At 43.0% G+C, this 25,257-nt stretch overlaps 2 protein-coding genes across 10 annotated transcripts in view; one reads left to right on the top strand and one right to left on the bottom strand.

Annotated features, from left to right (window-relative positions):
* FAM120B (family with sequence similarity 120 member B) overlaps positions 1–2,028 on the bottom strand; it is a 90,664-nt gene extending 88,636 nt beyond the window's left edge. For 8 of the 9 annotated variants that reach the window (XM_073337989.2, XM_073337996.2, XM_073337994.2 and 5 more), the window contains exon 1: positions 1,616–1,698. The gene's annotated coding sequence lies outside the window, so the exon portion shown is untranslated. Of the gene's footprint in view, positions 1–1,615; positions 1,699–1,967 lie in introns of those variants that run through there. The other variant, XM_073337988.2, reaches the window with a different exon arrangement.
* Positions 2,029–11,258: 9,230 nt separating this feature from the next.
* Positions 11,259–20,918, top strand: DLL1 (delta like canonical Notch ligand 1). The gene is made up of 11 exons (XM_073335248.2): positions 11,259–12,127; positions 12,469–12,783; positions 13,629–13,689; positions 14,090–14,347; positions 16,913–16,973; positions 17,467–17,597; positions 17,737–17,906; positions 18,018–18,234; positions 19,038–19,830; positions 19,953–20,067; positions 20,493–20,918. Exons 1-11 carry the CDS (start codon positions 12,068–12,070, stop codon positions 20,496–20,498), a joined length of 2,187 nt encoding a protein of 728 aa, XP_073191349.1. The 5' UTR covers positions 11,259–12,067; the 3' UTR covers positions 20,499–20,918.
* The last annotated feature ends 4,339 nt before the right edge of the window (positions 20,919–25,257 follow it).

Genomic DNA, 25,257 nt, shown 5'->3' with positions numbered 1-25,257 from the left:
CAGACAGCCCCCCAACCTGAAGCAAATACTCACCAGCAACCACACATCACACAACAAAAACACTAACCCAGAAACCTATCCTTGCAACAAAGCCCGTTGCCAACTCTGTCCACATATCTATTCAGGGGACACCATCACAGGACCTAATAACATCAGCCACACTATCAGAGGCTTGTTCACCTGCACATCTACCAATGTGATATATGCCATTATGTGCCAGCAATGCCCCTCTGCCATATACATTGGCCAAACCGGACAGTCTCTACGTAAAAGAATAAATGGACACAAATCAGATGTCAAGAATTATAACATTCAAAAACCAGTCGCAGAACACTTCAATCTGTCACTCGATTACAGACCTAAAAGTGGCAATATTACCAAAAAAACCCTTCATAAACAGACTCCAACGAGAGACTGCTGAATTGGAATTAATTTGCAAACTGGACACCATTAAATTAGACTTGAATAAAGACTGGGAGTGGATGTGTCATTACATATTTCCCCAAGTTTATTCCCCCCCCCCCCCCGTACTGTTCCTCACACCTTCTTGTCAACTGCTGGAAATGGTCCACCTTGATAATCACAAAAGGTTTTTTTTCTCTCCTGCTGGTAATAGCTCACCTTACCTGATCACTCTCTTTACAGTGATTATGGTAACACCCATTGTTTCATGTTCTCTGTATATATAAAATCCCCCTACTGTATTTTCCACTGTGTGCATCCGATGAAGTAAACTGTAGTTCATGAAAGCTTATGGTCAAACACATTTGTTAGTCTCTAAGGTGCCACAAGTACTCCTTTTCTTTTTTCAGTACAAACTAAAATGTCATATAGACAATGATTTGTTTATACTGTTCTATATACTGTATCAGCAGTTCTCAAACTGTGGGCAAGTTTGTTTTAATGGGGTCCTCAGGGCCAGTGTTAGATTCACTGGAGCCCAGGGCAGAAAGCTGAAGCCTGAGCCTTGCAGCATGGGGCTGAAGCCGAAGCCAAAGCCCAAGTTTTTCAGTGAAGTGAAACTTGCGGTATGTAAGACAAATCAGACTCCTGAAAGGGATGCAGTAGTCTGGAAAAGCTGAGAACCACTGCTGTAGGTAACCCAGGTCCGAGTGGTCTTCCATCAACCTAACCACATAGACACCAGGGTTAGGTTGGAATAGCCAGAGCACTTGGAAGCATGAATCTTTCACTCCCCCACCAGCCGCGGAGTGACACACTTATGTTGATCTACATTTTAAGTGCAGATTAGGCCTGAGGGAATAGGCAGCCGGTCTACGCTGTCCTGTGCATTGTGTGGTCATTTACACTAGCAAAAAATAGGTGTAAACCATAACCATTCTTACTTCAGTTTGCACTTAATTAATTACTAGTCAGACGCAGCAAAACAGAGAATCAGGCCCCAGCTGTTTCTTGCTGTTCCCTGAACTCTGTGGTATCAGCAGTGCTCACACTGGCACTGGTTTCACTCAAAGTATGTTTTTTTTACACCAGTCTAGCTGAGCCGGTGCGAGCCTGTACGTAGACAGTCTTGTTCCAGCCAAAGCCAAACCACGATGAACCCCTGAAATGAGAGCGTCTACACACGGACCCGCATCACTGTATCTAAACACACCTGTCGCCAGGCCCGTGCCTGGGGCTGGTCCCCGGGGGCAGGCGGGGGCAGGGTGGAAGCGCTGCCAGCCCTCTCCGCGGCGACAGCACGGGCCGTAAGAGAGACTGTGTGTGTGTGTGTGTGTGTGTGTGGTGGGGTTCTTGGCCCTGGCTGGCCCCGGGGGCGGTGGGAGACTCCCCCCCGCCGCCGCCGCCGCCGGTACGGCTCCCTGCCCGCTCCGGGGATGGGGTCCCTGCCCCCTACAGCGGCAGGACGGACTCTCCCCCGCCCCCCGCCGGCTGTGGAGAGGCCCGCTAGGACGGGGTGGGAGAGGGGGGAGGAGGAGGAGGGACACCTGCGCCCAGGGCCCTACCGAGCGACACACCGGCGACCCCCGCCGCGCACCACACGAGCTTCCGCTTCCGCCCAGAAGGCGGGACTGCGCACGCGCACTGCCCCCGCCGCGCCGCTTGCACGTACCTCGCCGCTGATTGACAGAGGAAAGTGCCGCGGAGCGGCACGTGACTCTCCCACCAGCCAGGTGCTCGGGCCCCCGCCTCCCCAGAGCCGCAGATAGTCCGGGGGCTCCCACACGCATGCGGAGAAACAGCCAGACGCGCTTTGTAAAGCGCAAGGCACCTCCTCCCCCAGTGTAAATCCCACCTATTGCTACCATGTGACGCCAATATTTATGCATATATAGCATCATTGCACCTGGTGCTGTTCGGACATGCCAGAGCACCTGCCCTGGGGTGTTTACGGTACATCGCAGTGTCTGTGTTATTTCGTATACACATGGTACTCCGATACAGTATACCTCTTAGCTCTAATCTGTTACATCTCACTATGTCCTCCCCAGTTATATATATATACTGCGTCCCACTGCCTACAGTATGTCTATTACCCCAGATCGGTACATTACCTTCTCGCGGTAACCGTAGCATAAAGATATCTTTAATTATTTTTCTGTTGTCCCACTGTTATCCCCAATTGTACCCCCCCAAATATATCTTACTGTTATCCCCAAATTATAAAACCCCAGTGTGCACGTCTCTCTTTCTTCTGAAAGGCAGCACTGTGTTTCAAAACAGTTCTTACTACTGATCCTGTTTGCTTGCTGTACCCCTCACATGAGTGGTGCAGAGGGAAGGGGTAACGTTATAAAAGATGTATTTGTTTTCTTGGACATTTTAGGATTTCAGAATCTGCTGAAGTGAAAAGGACTTGCTTAAACATGTCTTCCCCCTTTACTAACACTTTAGGTTTTTTATTGGGGTCTCTTTTTCTATGTCCATTTATTGGACTTGGGCTTTAAAAAAAGCGTTTCCTAGCAGCAGAATGCAGAAGGCCCATTCATATTACAATGGGCAGAGAGGAAAGAAAGAGCCTGGTTTGTTTAAACTGCTTCTGTCTTCATTCACAGCCTGATATCCATGCGTATTGTGCTGGCTACAATGGGACTAAAGGACTCATTGTGGTCGAAAACAAATCAAAATAGAATAAGAGATGATAAGATAAAAGAGTCATGCAACAAAATTGTTCAAAAAATCTAAGTCTTACATTTGAGATTTATGTTACCTATTGGCTGCGTGGCCTATTGACCGATGTTTATAATAACCACTAGAGTTTAATAAACAAAGCAATACATGGGAACCTTATGTGCCATTTTTAAAGACACTGAGTAGAAATGGTGGGGTATTGGTTGTTTTATTTAATAGTTATTGTTTTGTGCTTGCATACATTTTACATATACATTCCATATTTCATATGTTTCTATCAGGTTATTCTCCTAGCAGTCACAACACATAATATCATTGTTATAAAAATGCCAGGGCCCTCTTTGTGTGTGCAAACAGCATACTAACACTAATGCTCTCCTCTCTCAACCACAAGATGCTCACATAACCTACTCCATCCCATAGGCAACAGGTGGAAGCTTAAATAACTTCACATGTTTTCAGGGGGGAAGAAGGGACTTTGGGAAACCGATTTCAGGATTAGATCAGATGTTATTGCCAGTGAAAAATTAAACAGAGCAGTGCTCGAGGGAGTACAGATTAATATATTTAGTGACTCTGCATACACAAAGGCTTACCATTGTGGCCACGTCTGAATGCCTGTGAATAGGATGGAACATATGCAGCCTGTCACCGCAGGTGCCCACATCTGTTCTTCTCCAGGCAGATGCTCACAGAAAAGGGGAGAGCATTTCCAAAAGCTCCGATCCACCCCGTCCAAATCCATCCTCTTTTCACAATCACCTTCTGCAAAGTAGTTGCTTTGTGTGTGTGTGTGTGTGTGTATGAGATACGTATAGAGATCCACAAAGAAAATAAAAATAACCTCATGGAAACTGGAGGAAGTTTTGAAAGCCCAAGTGCAAAGAAAACAAACCAGCCCCAAACCCCAAAGCATTATAATTTCTAGGTTTTGAAACTGCAGTGTAAAACTGGTTGTTTTACTAGGCCATACGTATAACAGGAAAAGACTATTCTCAAGCTTAGTATAGTATAGTATAAAATGCTATAATTACAGTAATAAAGAAATAATATATGAAGCTATTATTTGGAGTTTAAAATGTTGGGGTTTATGCCAGAGAATAATTAAACTTGGAACATGGAAGAGGTCACTTTCCCTATAGTAGCGAGTGAACACAGATGACATTGTTACTAAAATCTGGGTTACAGTGATGGGAATATTTATATCCACTCTCTGAAAATTCATAACCAGTGAATAACTCATATTTTTTCTAGAACATATTGAAACTAACAAGTAGCCACAATCTCTGGATTTCTTCATGTGCCAAGTAGACAGATTAGACTGAAGTAAGTATGGGCTGGATTTTGCACTTTTTGCTCAAGCAAAAAACAAACAAACAAACAAACAAACAAACAAACAACAGGAACAGAAGGTTTTCCTGACTCTCCCTCCATGGATCCAGCCACTGTGATAGAAAAAGAGAATGGTCTTATCTTACTAGAATGTCTAGATTCACATTCATGTACCTACTGAAGTCGATGCCACTGGGCATGCAGTGTCCGGTCCATAATCATGACCACTTTAGGATTTAACATATTCCATGACTTCACACTGAGATCTATGGCAAAAAAGTCATTGATAGGAATCCTAACTTTGCTCTTTTTATTCACGCAGAACTCCCTTTCAAGTGAATGGGAGTGTTGCATGAGTAAGGAGAGCAAGATTTGTCCGAGTATAGAGGCTATTTCTATCAGAATTTGTTAAGTAATGATCGTGCTCATGAAGTCAAATGCGGAGCTAAAACGGAAAGGGAAAACATAATTTAAATTATTTTAATTGTTTGAGTCCACCTAAAAATAGCGCTAAAACCATGACATTTGTAATTACCAAGCGTTTCTTGTAGGCTACTTGATCTATAACTGGAGATTTTGGTGCATACAGCCCACCAATGTTATAATCAGATAAAATGAGCCCACCCGCAATTCTTCCAAGATGAAACCACTTTCATAAAGTTTTTTTATTTACAGTAAGCCTTAGAGAGTAAAATAGATGAGATTTTTAGAGTCAATTAAAAAGAAGTAGGGAGGGTGAGGAGAAACTTTTAACCTTTTCCTCTTTCTTGTAGTCTCTCGAAAGAAGAATTGGAGAACTATCCGATGGATCAAACTTTAGAGTCTTTTACTTCGTCAAAACTCCCTATGATTTCCTGAGTAAGGACTGTAAAACTTGGGCCATTATTGATAAGTATTATGGGTCACATATAATGACTGAAGTTATCAAACTTTTTTGTAGAATCCTTTTACATAATTTCTAACCATTGACCTAGTCGTTTAAAAAAGAAATCAAAAGAAAAGGCGCTAAGCAAAACCAAACCAAAACAACAATATAATTGAATTGCCAGAAAGAATTTGTGTCCATATTTGTCTTTCCCAGCAAAATTCTCTCTCATCTGGTATTGAGTTATCATTAACAACTAGAATTTTTACTAAAATTGCATAAAATACATGGACACAAAGGAAAATGACAGGTTTCAGATAGCAGCCGAGTTAGTCTGTATTCACAAAAAGAAAAGGAGGACTTGTGGCACCATAGAGACTAACCAATTTATTTGAGCATAAGCATCCGATGAAGTGAGCTGTAGCTCACGAAAGCTCATGCTCAAATAAATTGGTTAGTCTCTAAGGTGCCACAAGTATTCCTTTTATTTTTTTACAAAGGAAAATGTAAGAGATGTATTCTATAAGAGCATGTGTGCTTTATATAGTTATATTGGGATGCATATATAATATACACAGACGCCTTTGGGTACATTTTACATTTTATTTTTAATTTAGAAAGGCAATCTGAGATCTAAAACGATTATGAGATTCTGGAGTTTAGCCTCAGAAGATATGGAATGTGCAGCTACGAGAGAGAGAGAGAGAGAGAGTTAGATGGTCGGAGCAGGTCACACTGGCTTCTCTTTTTGGGGGATCGATGGCAATCTGTTGGTGGGGGAGATGGGCCAGTCCATTGTCGTGCCTTTTTGTGTGTGTTTGGTTTTGTTCCTTCTATGGCCTGGAGGTATCTGTAATCCTGAGCACACCACATTTGCTAAATTTGCCCTAAGGAACGGGCAGATGTTCCCGTGGCAGACATCGGCACGCGACTGACCTCAACCCTTGCAAGAATATTCAACCAATAATCCTTGCCATTTCGAAATAACAGCAACAGCACGCACACACACACACACACACACACACACACACACAAAGAATAGTCACCAACTTTCCTCATCACAGTTTCCCACAGCCAAAATAGAGTCGGACGCAAGCCAACAACCAAACAAACAGCCAGAGCAAAGGGAAAAGGTTTTCCCCCATGTTCAGTCAGTAAAACATATGTAGGGGCCACTTTCAGATTTTCACAGGAAAGGGCTGAAGAGCAGCTGGCTGCAGTAATCTGATCTGGAGACAAAGGAATGCCCCGTCGGTTCTAGGATCACAGGTAAACACACAACCTTTGTTATGAAAATGAGGGGCTAGGGTAGGGCTAGAGCAGATGATTTGCGATTTGAAAAAGGGGGATGGGGGAGGAGGGGGAGAAGCCACCGAGCTGCTTATCTATCATCTGGCTTCTCTGTGTGCCAGCTGAGCCACGCGACTGCCCTTTCTTATTCTAATCAGCACATGCCTTTGCAACTTTCTACAAACCTTCATGCTAAACTTCTTAATCCCCCTCACACATAAAAACATGCGAATATCCATCAGAAAATACAGAGCAATCATATTACCCCCATAATTGCTTTATTGTAATACATTCCCTCCTTCGCCTCCCCTCTCACCACCAGCCCTATTTTTTATACAGGACTGGGTTACAGGAAAAGCTTACATTGCGTAACACTCAGGGGGAAAACAATCTTTTCCCACACCAGCGCTTGGTCTGCCACTTCCTAGTGAGGAGGCGGCTGAGTTTAAGTTTTCCAGATCAGAAAAGTGTACAGTAGAAGGATAGATATAATACTCATCACGTCCTGATTACCGTGTCAGAAAAGGCACCATCGAACTACTTTGAGGCCAGTGGTTTATGTGGGACTATTTCCAATCACATTCACTTACCCTTACCCCCGTTGCCATAAAGTATGAATACGATCATCTGCTTCACCGCACCTAACCATTCTAGACCTTCAGATGCATTATAAATATACTTGCATGTTAAATATTTCTGTGTATTAGCATGGCAGCGGATATCAGTGACACACACTTAGGTAAATAATATATACCCAATTAAAATATTATACCCAATCAGCGTCACATAACTACACACATACACGTATGCATGCATCTGTCGACATGCACCAGATGGCTATGCTTTATACATTTATAGAAAAATACAAGCCAGTAGAGGGTGAATAAGCAGTATCCTGTAGAAACTAATGCGTGTTACTAACCCTAATGACTAGACATCATGTAATGACTATATCTATAATCTGGCGTGGTTATAAATAAAAGATGATTTGACTGATTGGAAGTTTTCAGCTTTTTTGTTCTGTGGTTGGGCTGTAATTCTTGCAAGGGAAGAGGGAGCCTGGCATTACAGGATGCTATAAATTAAAATATACAGTATTCAGACCGCCTGAGACAGTGCAAGATCTCCGCTCTAGAGAATTGTTTAACGATAAGGCTCAACCTTTTAGTCCTACATGTTTAGACCGCGTAAATGCATTCTGTTCTCTCCCTTATTGAATTCGATTTCTAACAAGTCATTCGAAAAAGCAAGGTGCCTACACGTGATTCTCTTGAATTACCAAAATCCTGTTCTCAGGGAAATTTTTCCTTCCATCCCCATTGCCAGTGTCTGGGCTGTCTTCCGCTCCTTAATGAGCCTGACTTTGTACTGTATATTTGCTGAGTTATCAAAAAGTATTTAAAAGCGGGTTTCAGCATTTTCTTAACGAGAAAGGTGAGGATTTATTACCTCCCTCCAACCTCAGGACTTTGGCTGCTGTGGCCATGCCACCGATAGTCTGCTTAACATACTTCAACGTAAGCTGCCTCTGCATTTGGGGGGCTCTGGTTCGGGTATGTAAGTGTGAGAGGAGTATAGAGACATGCAGTTAGGAGTGAAAAAACGCCATTTGGTTAGGAGCAGATGGCTGGCTAGGGGGTTGATCGCGTCTAAAGGCGTGTCATCCCCCTTCAGCTCGAATCCCTAAGGGCTCCCCTTGTCTTTAAAATCAATGAAAATTAAAGTGCAGAGAAAGGATGAATAGCTAGACCTCGAGTCCCTCCTTTGTTCGTCCCAGCTACTGGTGGGCAGGAGTTAAACTACAACAGCCTCCTATAGAAACACTTAAGTTAAACAGTCTCCCCGTTAGCCCAGCATCTGAAAGAGAGAGGGAGAGGGGGGAAAAAAGCAAAAAAGGAGCTTTCTGCTTGATTTCCCCAACACAGAATCGCGTGGCATAAATTAAGTTGGAAAAGAATAAGTGCATTGGTCAGGATTCTGATGGATTTTACGACGCCTTTCAGTTACGCTTTGCAGCAGTAATCGAGAAATCTGTGCCACGTCAATTTAACAAATACTTGATACTGAAGGGTGATGTTAAAGATTTGGGGCAAGTTTTTTTTTTTTTTGTAGGTTTAAGCCCTTGCGCGTGTAACTTTTTATTTACAGTTTTTTAAACAGCGATGCAAATGAAAGAACTTTCTATCTCTCCCAGATTAAAAGATTTGTGGTGATATATCACTTCTAACCTCAGTCTATAGACGACCCCAACTTTAAACATATTTTCCCCTCCCACGTGCCCAGAAAACCTGTATAAACCAGATTTGCTTTCCGAGGGAAAAGAGGCTGCAGTAAAGTTTCAGAAGCAGTGGCAAGTCATTAAAAAATATGTTGACGCTAGGTGGCAAGAGTAATTTACAAGTTAAATCTAGCGCTGCTCTCCGATATCCTCTGTTAAGATAGCCACATGTTCCTTACTTAAAGGAGGTGAAAGTGTAGGTGGATTTTTAGTCTTTAGGCATGAACATGCTTAATGGGCCCGATCCGGCCGTCTTTACTCAGGCAAAATTTCCACGGATGTTAATGGGAGACTGCAGGATGAGACCCTACCTTTAAAACTGATTATCCCAGAAGTACCTGTAGTTTAAAAGCAAACATTCCTGTGGACATAAGATTTTATAATCCGGAGGGGGGGGGGAAGGAATATTTGGGTAAAAATGATACGTTTGACCAAAGTTATATTTAAACAAAGGAGCTTTAAAAGGTGAAAGGGTGCGAATATTTTGATACTTGTTTAAATGACACAGATACTTGGAAAGTTTTGGTGCCAGCAGAGGAAAAAAGGCTATGCTGCACTGGGAAGGATACAGTTACAGTCGTGTCATGGCCAGGATGTGCGAGGCTGAATGGACTCATTAGTGATTTTCTTTTAATTGGTATTAACCAGTGATTTTGCTTTAAGAAGTGTTTGAGAATTTTTTTCCAGTGCATTGTAAGATAATTTGTGATCAAGACATCTGCTTCAATGGAAGTCACATTTTGCCATGCAAATGCACGTTTCAACCCAATAAAGTAGCCATAATAAGGCTTTTAGCACGGCATACCTACAGTGAGGTTATTGTAGCCAAATCCTCTCTTTTGCACACAAGCTTAATCTGCGCTGAAATGCCGTGTTACAATTAAAATGACATTTACACAGACAGTTACACCTTGCATCCTAATAAATCCGCCTGCGCCTATCTAGGTGCTTGAAAAGGGCCCAAAACAAAGTGAAAACCCATCTCCAAGTTATATCCCAAAGTCGCCTGCAAACTTTTTATCTTCCACTTTCAGCCATAATTAAGAAATTTCGCAGTGAGAGGCCCTTCTACTCCCAGTAAACTCCTGGCCGTGTTTTTAAAATCGAAACAAAAGTTCTAGTGTCCGATGGATGTGTAAAAAAACAAGGAGTTGGCTGTTGGTGTAAAGTTGTTGTTTTTTTGAATGGGGGGGCGGTGCTGGACGGGATTTCTTTTTTAAAAATGTACGGACATTGTTGTAGAGGCAGTAGCGTGCGCCGAGGGGAGCTCTTTCTCTCCCTTGCATTGTGCAGCGAGCAGGTGCTGTCTACATTACCATACAGCTGAGAGCACAAAGAGCCAACTGATTCAGCCCTCACACAATAACAAACGGCCTTAATGACAGCCACGCGAACGACACACACCAAACTCACTTTTTACTAAGCTGAAGGAGGGGGGAAAAAAGGGAGAGAGGCTGATGAGGAGGCTGATCATAATAATATAAGGATATGGGACTCAAATGGGCTTTGCTAACTGCTTCCTTCAGCAGTTCGCAAACCGTTCTCAGCGAGGAGATACATATTTTTTTAAAAAGCCCAAATGTCTCCCCACCCCCTGAAACTTAACGCATGGCTCTTCCAGTTTTTCTTCGCTACGAAATCTCTGTCGTGTATCCAGAATAATGATCAGTCCGTAAGCATCCTGCCCCTTGCAGTTTGCCAACTCTGAAACGCCAGATTCTCTCCCCCTGCTCCGGTAAGATTATTTTAGCACCTTTAACATATTCCCCGAATGTAGCCTGGTTTTAAGAAACCGGAAGGAAAACACCAAAGCCCTTCTCTGGTCCCACAAATATATTCGTGAGCTTTTTTTTTTTTTTTTTTTTTAAAAAATAAATGATCCATGGGGAAGATGGTGTGAATTTAAAGGGATCAGATTTCTCGTGTGTGTCAAGCTGCCCCCTCTTCCCCCTTTAAGCAAAAGGATATCCCTGGAAATGTACATTATCACCAACAACTTACTTTTTGGGGGCAGAGTGGTGCTTTACACATTTCAAGAGGTAATTATAGATCTCAGTGCGTGGAGCTCGTTTTCTTGCTGGGGTGTGTTGCTCTCTCTCTTTCCGTGCATGTTGCGAGAGGGTGTTACCATCTCCCCAGAGCAGAAGGGGGATTCTTGCGGTTACCAAATTTGCAGGAATGTAAATGAGCGCGTTTGGTGAGAGCAGGAGGGGAAAGGGGTAGAGGAGGAGGAGGAGGATTGCACATTTTACAGCTCACTGACCATTTGGCGATCCATTGAGAGGAGGGTTTGGAAAAGTGGCTCCTTTGTGACAGCTCTAGCCAGATTGGGGGGCTGCTCATTTGCATCTCATTAGCCATGCAGGCGGCCGGCGGGATATAAGGGAGGCAGGCGCCTGATGAGAGGCAGATCCATAGTGCTTTACAATCGGAGAGAGGCACAGCAAAGATCATACACGCGCAAGGAGAGACCCAGGAGCACACACGGGCGCGCTCAGTTCGCTTCCACTAAGACATTATCTGTTTATTACTATTATTATTATTATTATTATTGGCTTGGATTCCTTAAAAAAAAAGACCACGAGAAATAACGAGACCGATCTTTGCATCTTGCGAGAAGGGGATAAGAGTCCAAAGTGATCTGCAAATTGCTGCTGCTGTTTGACACTTCCCAGCCCCTGATCTGCGAGGGGCCAGCTCCACACACGCAGATAACACACAAACCCCCTCTCTCGCTCTGCTCATTCGAAGGTAACGGGAATTATCGCTTCCTCCTCCTAGTCTACAGGGATTTCCAGATCGCTGATTTTTAATCTTCCACGGGAAGCCTTTTCTCTGCCTCTGTTGGGAATTAAGTGGCTTTTTTTTTTTTTTCCGTTTTGGCTGCTGGGGGAAGAAGCTTTAGGCGAAAGGAGAAAAATCGTGGATTGGAAGAGACAGGGAGAAAAAAGTTGTTTAGAATATCAGTCTGAAAAACAGTCTGTCCCCTTTTTTGCCACCCAGAAGAGCTGTCAGTCCCCCGAAGGGCGTCCCTAAAAGCAGCACCAGAAAAGAGAGAGAGAGAGACTCTTGAAAGAGGTAAACTTTAACACTAACTCCACTAGAAGAGGCTTCTCCTGCCCAGGCTTCTTGAGAGACACTTTTTTTTTTGCCTGTGAAAGAAAGAAAAGAAAAAAGTGGCAAGAAGAAAAGAAACCCTACTCTTCAAAATGGGAGGTCAGTCCATGCTGGCCCTTGCCATCCTCTCTGTGCTGCTTTGCCATTGCCAGGTAAGTGGATCTGGGGTCTGTATTCCAGGCGCTGTTCAGTGCAACTGCTAATAACAACTGCCAAGCTAACCTGGGGGGGGGGGGGGCGGTGTCTGTTGCAAAGGGAAACGCTGGGAGAGATGCTGCAAAGACTGGCAAACTGTTGAGCCTCCTCTCTGGCGGAGGCTTGTCCTCCAGCCCCGGGGGCAGCTGGCCCTGGCTCTGGGCGCGTGGCTCCTAGGGGAGCTGAGCCGGAGCGTGTGGGGTCTCCGGGCTTGGCCCAGCAGGGCAGCTGCTGCACCCGCTTTGCCCCCCCCCCCGGGTTGGCGGGCGCCTTTTGAATGGCTCCTTGTCCCCCGCAGGTGCGGTGCTCCGGGGTCTTCGAGCTGAAGCTGCAGGAGTTTGTCAATAAGAAGGGGCTGCTGGGGAACCGCAACTGCTGCGGCGGGGGGAGCGGCGGCCCCGGCGCCGGGCTGCAGCCGTGCGACTGCAAGACCTTCTTCCGCGTGTGCCTCAAGCACTATCAGGCCAGCGTGTCCCCCGAGCCGCCCTGCACCTACGGCAGCGCCATCACCCCGGTGCTGGGAGCCAACTCCTTCAGCGTGCCCGACAGCGCCGGCGGCGCCGAGCCCGCCTTCAGCAACCCCATCCGCTTCCCCTTCGGCTTCACCTGGCCAGTAAGTTCCACCGCGGGCGGCTCCCGCGCCGGCCCCGCCACGCGCCAGGGACCCGGGGAGCGCGGGGGAGCGCGCGCGTGGCTGGGGGGAGGGGGGGTGCGGCGCGGCGAAGGGTCTGTGGCCAAAGGACGGGCTGGCCTGGGTGCGCCACAGCAGCACGGGAGGGGGGGGGGCGGCTCAGGGGTGGGGTGCCCGGAGCGCAGGCAGCGGGCTGGGGCGGGGGCAGCAGGTACTGCCTGCCTCTGGACGGCGGGTCGGAGGGAGGCTCGTGCTGCAGCGGGCTCGTGGCTCGCTGTGGATCCGGTGAGCCGGGCAGAGGCACGGAGGGCGGTGGGAGCGGTTGAGTGTGTTTGATTTTGTGCGGTTCCCCCGCTCCCGTCTCTTGCCAACATACCTATGGTCCCCGCAGTGTGGGGGAAGTCCTGATTCTCCCCCCTCCCCTCCCCGCCCGATTGCCCGCTTCTGTGCCCCGGAGCGGGCTGTAGAAACCGTCAGCCCTGCGTGAAATTCCCAAAGGACCTTCCAGCCACCCTCCCAATGTGTGAAACTGGGGAAATTAAGTGTGAAGATTAATGGCAACTGCCCTCACATCCTACCCTGACTCTCCCCTTTTTTACACCATATCCTGTACTAACAGGCTGAAAAAACAGGCCAGGAAACAACTCTTCAAAAACTCTTCCAATCCCTTGAGAAAAGTGAAAACAGGCTGAAGTGAGGGGTTAGAGGGTTGCACTGACTGGGCACATATATTCCTGGTGCTGCTTTGCTGCCTGTGATCACATTTTTTGCTGACTTTAGATTTTCATTCTCATTTTGTGTGCATTTTTTTTATTTTAATTTTCCAGGGCACTTTCTCTCTCATCATTGAAGCTCTTCATACAGATTCTCCCGATGACCTCAACCCAGGTAAATACCCTGGTGCAAATCCTTTCCCAGGATTAAATCCAAACCTGCTACTTCTCAGGCTTACTTTCCTTACTCTCTCAATTAATAAAAAGAAAAGGAGTACTTGTGGCACCTTAGAGACTAAAAAGTACTCCCTTTCTTTTTGCAAATACAGACTAACACGGCTGCTACTCTGAAACAATTTCTCAGTTAATGTAGCCACTCCCTGCCCTTTCTCACTCTACTGTTCTTCATAAGTGTTATAAGAAAGAGAGCCCTGTCAGCCCATGGCTTTAACATTTCTGCACTTACAATTCTCCCCTCCTGTGAACTCCTCTAGGTAATCTATTGGATTTATTCCCATTGCACCCTCATGACTCACAGTTAGTTAATTGCATTTCTTCCTTCCTTCTCCTTTCAGAGAACCCAGAGCGCCTTATCAGTCGGCTTGCCACACAGAGGCATTTGACAGTGGGGGAGGAGTGGTCCCAGGACCTGCACAGCAGTGGCCGCACTGACCTCAAGTACTCCTACCGCTTTGTGTGTGATGAACACTACTATGGAGAGGGATGCTCTGTCTTCTGCCGGCCCAGGGATGATGCCTTTGGCCACTTCACTTGCGGAGAGCGTGGAGAGAAGGTCTGCAACCCAGGCTGGAAGGGCCAGTACTGCACCGAACGTGAGTGTCCACAAAGAAAGACTATTGAATCTCTCCTGGCTACAGTCACATGCATTATGATGGCCACTGAAGTCAATGGAAGACATTCCATTGATTTCACTGTGCATTGATTCAGGTCCCAGATGAGAATAAAAACCAACGTAGAAGGAATATACGATGGTATGGTGCTGCTGTGTAAAGGTTTTATTGGCATGAACCATGGGATGACCTCATTACTCAGAAGTACCAAAACCATAAGTGAGTTACCTGAAATCTTACACCAATGACATCTTGATGCCATATTATACCATCACATATTTTGTTTACACCAAAAATTATATAGAAAATTATTCTAGAAATGTTTTAGGAAGTTTAAAAGAAAACATATGGGGGCTATTTATGGTATCCTTCTACCAGGAAGTCAGGGTATCTTCACACCATGAGTCAAGAGGTACAGGCCTTAGAAAGAGGAATTATAACTAATAGAACTTCTACAATGCTGGAATAGCTTATCCATCAATCATAAAATCAAGATTGTACGGTTTGACATCTTGCAATCTTGTAACCTAACAGGGCTTGAAACAAGTGGTGTCACCCATTGGAAAGGAGGAGTCCAAGATACTCTTTAGTGATATAAAGAACATATTTCTAATCCTGGAAGATCATGAGATACTGGATCCTAAATCTGACACAGGTTGAGGTCTGAACATTGCCCTCCCTGTACCCCAGATCAGTGTAATCTGTGAGGAGAAAAAAACACATTAGTGGGAAACTAGGAAACATTATGGAGGCAGGCTGTGGTTTTGTTTTGTATTACATGAAAGCTTTAAATGAGGGCTGAGCTTGACCCTGCTGGCAGGTTTGGAATGTTAGACATAGTCCTGGCAGAGACGGAGCAGATTGCAGCTGAGGTGGTCAAAGAAATCAGATAAATTGAAGATTAATTTAGTGCACCCCTCACTGTACTATACACTCTAGTATATACTAATATTCTAATTTGTGTGTATGTCTATAATAATACATTGGCAGATAACTCACCATCTGAATATCCCCCTCCAAACCTCACAAATCAAGATGAGTAACAGGAAGAAAACAATTTGAATGTTGTAGTGTGCAAGGCAGCCTATCTGTTTGCCTTGTAAAAACAAATGAGCTAAATTGTGAATTCAAACGGACTGATATTAAACAGCCCCAGTTTATTCTTATTGTTAGGGACTAGTAAGGTGATTACAGCCCTATGTGACACAAGTTTGCATAGTAAACTGGGGGCTTGAATTTCCCCTGTGAAGGCTTTAAATGGTTGTAGTGCCCCTGGATTAAAGGTTTCTATTGCAGACATGTTAGGGGGTGGAGGGAGAGGAAACATTTCTTTGATGAACTGTTTAGGGATGTCAGCACCTTTTGATATTTGTATATTGCTGCTTCTTCAGTAACCAAGCAGAATATTTCCCCTCTTTTCTGAATCATTGTGTGTGCTTGCAGTACAGTGTACTTCGAGTCTTATGAAAAATCAGCTAAAATATATGAAATAATATGTTTATTAGGCAGTAGGCTGTGTGTGCTTATGCAAAAGAATGTTTTCTGGTTAGCAAGCGAGGTTTCCAGGCTCCAGATTGCTTCCCTTATACCCTTTCTCATCTCCTTTCATTCCAGTTGTGAGACAATCTGATTATCAGCACTTTCTTTCTTTCTTTCTTTCTTTCTTTCTTTCTTTCTTTCTTTCTTTCTTTCTTTCTTTCTTTCTTTCTTTCTTTCTTTCTTTCTTTCTTTCTTTCTTTCTTTCTTTCTTTCTTTCTTTCTTTCGCATGTCATTGTCTCCAGCTAGCTTTGTTGAATTAAAACTTTGCAGTGCCTGCTTAATGAGTTCCATAACCAGGCGAAATAATGAGCAGAAGTCTCTTTTTTCCCCACCCTCCCTCCTTCTGGCCCGCTTACCTCTTTACTATGTTTGTGCCCACCCGCCCCCTTTTTTTGCAGGGGGAGGAAGAACTTTAGACTTATTTATTTGAATAAGAAAAAAAGTTTTTGCAGAGAAATCACGCGCGTGCCATAGATTAGATCTGGGCAGGGATAGGCTGCTGGGGAAGCATGTCTTAGCCCCAATTGGCTGCAAGGGGTTGGGGGTATTGTTGCAGTGGGGCAGCTGCTGGGAGAGAATAGACAATAGAGCAGCTGTCCTGCACTGGCACCCTGCACACCAGCTGTCCACTCTTATCTACACACACACTTTCTGGGGATATTAAGAGGTGGAGCTGTGTGCAAAGAATTGGAAAAAAGGACTTCTGACCCTCACTGGGAAGGAAAGGGGGGTGAGGGGCTGTAGGGAAGGGAGCAATTGTGAGTCCTCTTTTGTCTGTGTGCAACTGTATTAAGAAGAATGCTCATCCCTAGTGATAAGTAAAATACCCAGTTACTAAGCAAGATCAATACTCCACCAGCCTTCAGAGATTAACTCAGCTGCTATTAACTGACTGAACTAGTGAAAGAGGGTTTGTCCCAACCCAGAAGACACTTCAAAACTGTATTTTCAGAAGGGATGTATTTGACCCAGGAGCTTATGTATCTATATCTTTTATTTGTCTGCAGCAATTTGCTTGCCTGGATGTGATGAACAACATGGGTTTTGTGACAAACCTGGAGAATGCAAGTAAGTTTTCAGAGGTTTTTCCTATTTTTTTTCTTTTTTCTTTTTGGTCCGAAATGTCAAATTGATGCTCTAGACTTAGATAAAACATTTGTCATTTGAGGGTTAGTTTAAGTGTTTTTCCTCATAGGAGATGGTAACCTGAGAAATCCAGATAATACCAGATCAAAAGTATTAATCTAGAAGTCAAACATCAGTGTCATTAATATTAACTTAATGAGTTTCCAGTAGTATATGGAAGGTTAGCGGTTTGTTATGATAGTAAACAAAATAAGTACCTAGAACAATAGCTCTGTTTAAGGCAATGAAAGAGGTAGCTGGGACTGATGAAAGCTGATGCTTCAGTTAGACTCAGTGACTTTCCCACATGAAGGATCACGGAAGGCTTTTTAGGAAACTTGATTCCTGGTTTTTGCTTCAGTGTGTTTGCAGAGTTTGAGATAGGATTTCTAATTGTTGGAAGTACAAATCTTACAATCCTTTGTTTGTTTTTCAGATGTAGGGTTGGGTGGCAAGGGCGTTATTGTGATGAGTGCATCCGATACCCAGGCTGCCTTCATGGTACCTGTCAACAACCGTGGCAATGTAACTGTCAGGAAGGCTGGGGTGGCCTTTTCTGTAACCAAGGTAAGTTGTCTATCATTGCTTATGATTGTCTTTTAGAAAATAACACCATTTTCTAGAGTACCCCCCATTCAAGCCATGCAACAATTGGAAACTAGCACATATCTTTATGGATCTGTCTCTCCTTTTAAATCTTTTTCAGATCTTAATTACTGTACCCATCATAAGCCTTGCAAGAATGGTGCCACTTGCACCAATACTGGCCAGGGCAGCTACACTTGTTCTTGCCGTCCTGGGTACACTGGTTCCAACTGTGAGATTGAAATCAATGAATGTGATGCCAACCCCTGCAAGAATGGTGGAAGCTGCACCGTAAGTTAAAGGAGTTAATGACATTTTAAAAATCTGATCAACTAAAGACAGTTTTACAGTTATTTTGATTTTTAAATAATTTAAGTTGACTAAATCTTTTCTTTTCGACAGGATCTTGAAAACAGCTATTCCTGTACCTGTCCACCTGGCTTCTATGGTAAAAACTGTGAGCTGAGTGCTATGACTTGCGCTGATGGCCCATGCTTCAATGGAGGGCGATGCACAGACAACCCTGATGGTGGATACAGCTGTCGTTGCCCATTGGGTTACTCTGGGTTTAACTGTGAAAAGAAAATTGATTATTGCAGCTCCAGTCCTTGTGCTAACGGTAAGGCAAACTATATACCTTTGTCTCTTGAAGGGATGCTGTCATGTAGTTGAGGGTTTGTATAAAATAAAATTACAAAGCATAGGCCAGGTCAATCCATTATTTTTAATCAGAACTCCCTGCCGAGTTGTGTCATTAGTTTTTATCTAGAACTCCCCCATTGACTAAACTGAGGAGTTCTGCTTCAAAGGTGATGGCATGATATGGCTCCACAATATCAATAGTATTGTCTTTCAATGTGACCTTGGGTCTGGCATTTGGCCTCCTTGTTCCACATTTGTAAAATGGGGATAGCAATCCTTTAAAAATGCCTTTGTAAAATTGCTTTGAGCTCTATGGATGAAATATGCCATTAAAATGCTAAATATTTTTTATTATTTAGCAGTAGTAAAGCTGTCTTCATTTAAAAAAAGTGTTTTTTAAAAACATTCCTCCACGCTGGTTGCAATCCAAACTCCACAACATTGTGCCAATGCATAAAAACCAAGGTGTGAAATTGATTCAGTCTAGTTTCACCAATGAAGCTGAGTAAAACACAAAAAAGTAAACAGAATAAGTGGTGAAAAGTAAATAAGGTTTAGAAAATTAATGAAAGTTTTGCTACTGGTAACAGAGATAAAAACTTTAAGAGTGAGCTAGGATTTTCAGAAATGGGATTCTAATTCCATATTTGTCTCTAGGCATCCCGTTTTTGAAAGTCTTGGCCTTGATTTTCATCATTTTAAGTACACTGTGAAGCTGAAGAGTTGTTACTTGATATTATAAAAACACTTACCTATTATTTGTCATATTTAATATTGCAGGAGCCCAGTGTGTTGATCTTGGAAATTCCTACATATGCCAATGCCAGGCTGGTTTTACTGGAAGACACTGTGATGATAATGTGGATGACTGTGCCTCCTTTCCTTGTTTGAATGGTGGAACCTGCCAAGATGGAATTAATGACTTTTCTTGCACCTGCCCCCCAGGATACAATGGAAAGAACTGTAGTGCTCCAGTCAGCAAATGTGAACACAACCCTTGTCACAATGGGGCTACTTGCCATGAAAGAAACAACCGTTATGTGTGTGAGTGTGCTCGGGGATATGGTGGACTCAACTGCCAGTTTTTGCTCCCTGAACAGTCTCAGGGACCTGTAATTGTTGACTTCACTGAGAAGTACACCGAAGGTCAGAATGCACAGTTTCCTTGGATTGCAGTATGTGCTGGGATTATTCTGGTCCTGATGCTATTGCTGGGGTGCGCTGCTATTGTTGTCTGTGTCAGACTCAAAATGCAAAAGAGGCACCATCAGCCTGATGCATGCAGGAGTGAAACAGAGACCATGAACAACTTGGCCAACTGCCAACGCGAAAAGGACATTTCAATAAGTGTCATTGGTGCCACTCAGATTAAAAACACAAATAAGAAAGTAGACTTTCACAGTGATAACTCTGATAAAAATGGCTACAAAGTTAGATACCCATCAGTGGATTACAATTTGGTGCATGAACTTAAGAATGAGGACTCTGTTAAAGAGGAACACAGCAAATGCGAAGCCAAGTGTGAAACATACAATTCAGAGGCAGAGGAGAAAAGTGCAGTACCACTAAAGAGGTACGGTTCAGATAATAGCTCTGGGGGAACAGTTTACTGTAAAGGGTGTATATGTTTCCTTGTTGGTACTAGTATCAGCTATCTGATTTGTTTTTTGTTTTTGTTGGTTTTATCTTCAATAGTGATACTTCTGAAAGAAAACGACCAGAATCAGTGTATTCCACTTCAAAGGACACAAAGTACCAGTCGGTGTATGTCATATCAGAGGAGAAAGATGAATGCATTATAGCAACTGAGGTTAGTACAGTGCCTAATGGTTGTAAAAGAAAATAAAAATAATTGAGCCAGATCTTGAGCTAGTGTAGATCAGCACAGCACCGCTGCCTTTCATGGAGCTATACCAATGTACACTCGGTGAGATCTGGCCCTGTAGGTTTATTTTCATGTGGAGGTTGTAAAACTGATAGCTTTTTCTGAGATAAAGCCCAATCCTGCAAATGATTCGCTTCAATGGGAGTTCCACACACAGAGAGCTGGCAGGATTGGGACACAGCTGTAGTATCATTGTAATTTATGCATTATTCCTTATTTGTGGAGTCTCTTCTGCCCTAGCACACCGATGGACTCCTTGATCTCTGTCCATCTCTTAATCACTGAGACCCTCTATATGTTTTACTAAATTCTGCTTCTGTCTGTTCTTGGCTTCTCTCAACTCTCTACAGGTGTAAAACGGAAGTGATATGACAAAGTTGTTGTTCAAAACAATTTCAAAGGAGATATGCCCCAATGAATGCTGCTGAAAGAGGAAAGGGAGATAGATTCCTTCACTGACTGCTGCTGAGAAACTAAATTCAGGCTGAGCTGGTTCTCTACTGAAGTTAGCAAAGTGACTGCAAAAAAACCAAGATGGACACGAGGCAAGGATCTGTGTTCAAGAATAACTGTTGCACTGCCTTTATGAATTTTATCATTGCACTATGGTCAGTTGCTTTTCTATATATATTTAAATGAAGGGACTTAATTACTACATAAGAAGCATGCACTGCGTGAAGTGTATATTTTGGATTCTTACGAGCCAGTCTTTTCTTGAATTAGAGACACAAACACTGCCTTTCATGTCTTTTTTGATACTAAAATGTGTTTTTACTAGGTGAAAAAAAGTGTGTTATTTTTTTGAATCTGTAAAAATATTTTCATGATAATTGTAAAGCTTGAGTATTTTGTGACGTTCATTTTTTTATAATTTAATTTTTTTGGTAAATATGTACAAAGGCACTTCGGGTCTATGTGACTATATTTTTTTGTATATAAATGTATTTATGGAATATTGTGCAAATGTTATTTGAGTTTTTTTTTACTGTTTTGTTAATGAAGAAATTCATTTTTAAAATATTTTTCCAAAATAAATATTATTAATGATAATGAAAAAGATATCTTTACTCTCCAAAACAATATGATCCAATTTTGCCATCAATGGCCAATCAAAAATCTGACATACTTCAGTAGGCAATTAGGGGGAGCAGGAATAGGGCTCAAAGTTGCAAGAAAGGATGGAAAAGAACTTCTCTGATGTAAATCCCTCCTTACATTTTTCATTCCCTCTTAACTTTCTGAATGATTGACCTTCGGGGTTGACACAACATATGCTTGTCTTATCCCAAAAGTGAACTTCTCTGGAAAGTCTGAGTAATATCTGTACAGTCATTTTGTAGTGTATATAAAAAAATACTGCGTAATTCTCTTAGAAGGATCAATTCAAGCATCCTCCTGTTTGATACATGGAACCTTTAAGGACTCAGGTTGTCATTTCTTACATCCCCAAAAATCTCCTTGGAGTCAATGGGAATTTTGGGTGTACCAGGCATGCCAGAATGGGCATCTGTGGCCAAATCCTTCATGTGTAGCCATAAAAAGTGAGCTTCCCAAATTAAACCTGAATAAAAGCAAAACTTCCATCTTAGAAGAAGAGGGAGTTCTATTAGGCATATGAGACTAAATCGATTGATGGCATACGTGATTGCTACGCCAATGACTTTAATGTATGTCTACCTATCAAATCTATTATTGTCTCAAAATACTTGCACTATACCTATCACTATGATATCTGAGCACAGTGGCATCAAACCCACATTGTGCCAGTGGTGAATTTGGCCTTTAATGCCAAGGCATCTTAACTGAGTTATAGTTTGTACTAACTGGCATGCCTACAAGCTGCAATGTACTTTTGAAAAATCTAAGAAACCATTTCCATTCCGATCTTTTATAACAGAATGTGGCTGATCATTACTGGCCTGATACAAAGTCCACTGAAGACAATGGAGATACTCCCATTGACTTCAATGGGATCGGATCAGGCCCTATCTGCAAATAAGAACATGTCCAGAACACAAATAGTCAAAGTATCATTGCAAGTGGTGATCTGTAACACTAAATTATGAAGCCTCCTCTCCAAACCTATCATTAAATGAAATACTTTGACTTAACTTTAAGTAGATTGATTCCCACATATAATCCATTTCATTGGAGTTTTTCCTGAGATGAGTAATATATCACAACAGAAAAGCAGTCTGCAAATGTCAGTGTGAGGAACATGGCTTCTACATAAGCAATAACATACATGGAACTCTACTAATGACAAAATTAATCTGTTATTAATTTGACTCACCACTGACTGAATGTATGGAGACAGGCTGGCTCGAGGCAGTGTAGTCTCATGGCTCAGACGCTGAACTGGCAATTAGAAAACCTGGGTTCTAGTCACAGCTGTCCTTCTGTAAGACCTTGGGCCAGTCACTTCACCTCTCTGTGCCTCTGTTTCCCTTCCCACCCTAAGATCTTTAGGATGGGAATTGTCTCTCTCACTGTGGGTTTGTATAGCACCAAACACACTGAGAGCAGGGGCCTCAAACTGTTGGGGCCTCTAGGTGCTATCTTAATACCAATAGTAATAATTAATGAATGCTCACAAAAAGAAGTGTCATCATTTCTTACCATCATTGCTGGTGGAGTGATAAACCATACGTCCTTAAAGGGAGGCTGATGAGAATTATTTTAATGTATCTTTATGTGCCCTATTGATAAAACATAAAGCTCCTTTTCCAGAAAGTGGGAGAAACCTCCTCTCCACTTGGGGTTCAAAGGGCTCACTTCTGCCTACAAGGTGAGAGGCACAGGCTCAAGAACGATATGTAGCTAGAACAGCTGGGAATTCAGGGCCTGATCCAATGCCCATTGAAATTGATAGAAATTGATTTTAATGTGGCATAGAATCAAGACCCTCCTTAATCAGCATATCGACTGATCTGCCTCCATCTGCATGGCGCCTATGGACTACAACAACATAAAGCTGCTCCCGCCAGGTGACAAAGCTGAAAGGAGAGATAAGTGGAAGCAAGTTTAACTGCCCTCTCTCAGGATTAATTTCCCCTGGGGGATTAGTTAGTGCAGGAAGGTATATTTTACTTTATGTACCAGCTTGGGTGACTCTAGATGCAATTTCTTTATGAGACATGGTGATATTCAGGGGCCTCAGCCCCCTACATATTTAACAGGGTTAGTACTAATAAGTTCAAAAGTGTTCAAAAGTGAAGGGCACTGACACAATATGATTAATCAGCAGAGAAGTATGCACCACCTTGTTAGTTTAAGAGATTTTGTAAACAGTGAGCATCAACAGCAATAGAAAATATATTAAGTCTTGGGCATGGAGAGTGTGTCCTAGTTTTAATTGCAAAAAATAGTTTTAAAAGTTGTTTAAAGAGGGATTGTGTTTACGTTGCACACAGGGAGGGAGGATGGTCTGGGCATCAGGAAACTGGGGTTCTATTCTTGGCTCTACCACAGACTTCATGTGCAACCTTGGGAGGGGAAGTATGGTCGTGTGGTGAAGGCACTGCAGTGGGATTCAGAAGAACTGCATTCTATTTCCAGCTCTCCCCTCAGACTTCCTGAGGGACCTTGGACCTGTGTCACTTAATCTCGCTCTGCCTCAGTAAAATGGGGGATAATAATACTTCCCTACCTCATAGTAGTGTTGTGAGGATAGTTGTATGAATGTTTGGGAGGTGCTCTGATGCTATGGTGTGGGGGAACATAAAAAAAGCCCTGTATTTCAATTTGCCCATCTGCAAGATGACAACCTGCCTTTGCAAATCACTTCATGGTTCTTGGATGGAATAACATTCCATGACAAAATGGAAGCATACATCATTCTGCAGAGGATATACATACAATATACTGTCAAATAAGTGCACAATGTGATTATAGCAGACTCCCCTCCAAGAATACTGTTGTTCTATTTAGAATGCATCCTGCAGGCAGAGATACAGACTGATCTTGGTTTGGGACAAAAAGTGAAAGAAAAAGTAAAAGATTCGGAAAGTACACAAACATTAATTCTAAACTGAAAGACACTGGCAATCCCACTGATTGTTTGTCTGCATTAGCAAATCTTGTATTGTCACAATGCCTTAACTAGCACAATTTAAACACAATCTAGTGTAGGCAAGGCCTATAGTATTTATCATCCTGCCAACTGGGAGGAGCTATGCAAAACACATGTTATTGTTTACATGAAAGTGCGGTTTATGCAGTATTTGTACCAACATTAGTGTTAGTTAGAGGTGTGAGTTTTTACTAACATAGTTATGCTGGTACAACCTCTACTGTGGGAGCAGTTATATTGGTACAAATTGCACTGATCTATCTATCTATCTATCTATCTATCTATCTATCTATCTATCTATCTATCTATCTATCTATCTATCTATCTATCTAATAAATTACCTTTTGTTTTTTGAGCCTTTGGGGGAAGCTGCCTACTTTCATTGTGTGTGAGAATTTCAGGTTCCAAGTTCAACCTGAAATGCATCTGCAAAAATGAGGGCATCCTCACTGGCTGCTTTCATTATCATCTCCTAATCACTTGCACCCTCTTTGCTAGGGGCAGTCTCAGATCTACATGCAAAGCTTGTAGGGAATGGTGATCATATTGGCTGAAGGAAGGTTGGTTTCAGACATATTGAAAGTAATGAGAGATGGTGGCCATTTTGAATAAGAGAAATTTCATGAGTTTTGAAGCCAGGAATAGGGAGGTCATCATGAAACATTAACCTTCCTTGCCCCTCACCAATCTTGTGAGACTCATGATGAAATCACAAAAGCTGGCAATACTGAATTGTCTCCACTTTACCCATAGGTCACGCTTAGTGAGCACTGGTAATATCAACTTTCTAGCCAATTTCCTCAAACCCAGTGGCAAGGGCCACCCTCCAGCATAGGCTGCCATTTGAGCCAAACACTGTGGCCAATAATGCCATATTTTTTTATTCTTCCCTAGCAGCAGAGTTGTCCTTGTTTCTGATTCTCCCTTACCTTGCACCTCGTGCAATCATTTACACCTAAAATTGGTCAAAACATTTCCAGTTTCAAAATTTTTGGATGAAAAAAGGACACATTTTTTCACACAAATTTCAAGAAAAATGTGTT

The sequence above is a fragment of the Lepidochelys kempii genome, chromosome 3, assembly GCF_965140285.1.
Source record: "Lepidochelys kempii isolate rLepKem1 chromosome 3, rLepKem1.hap1, whole genome shotgun sequence".
NCBI lineage: Eukaryota > Metazoa > Chordata > Testudines > Cheloniidae > Lepidochelys > Lepidochelys kempii.
The sequence above is the reverse complement of the archived record's forward strand: the minus strand, read 5'-3'. Positions and strand labels throughout refer to the sequence as shown.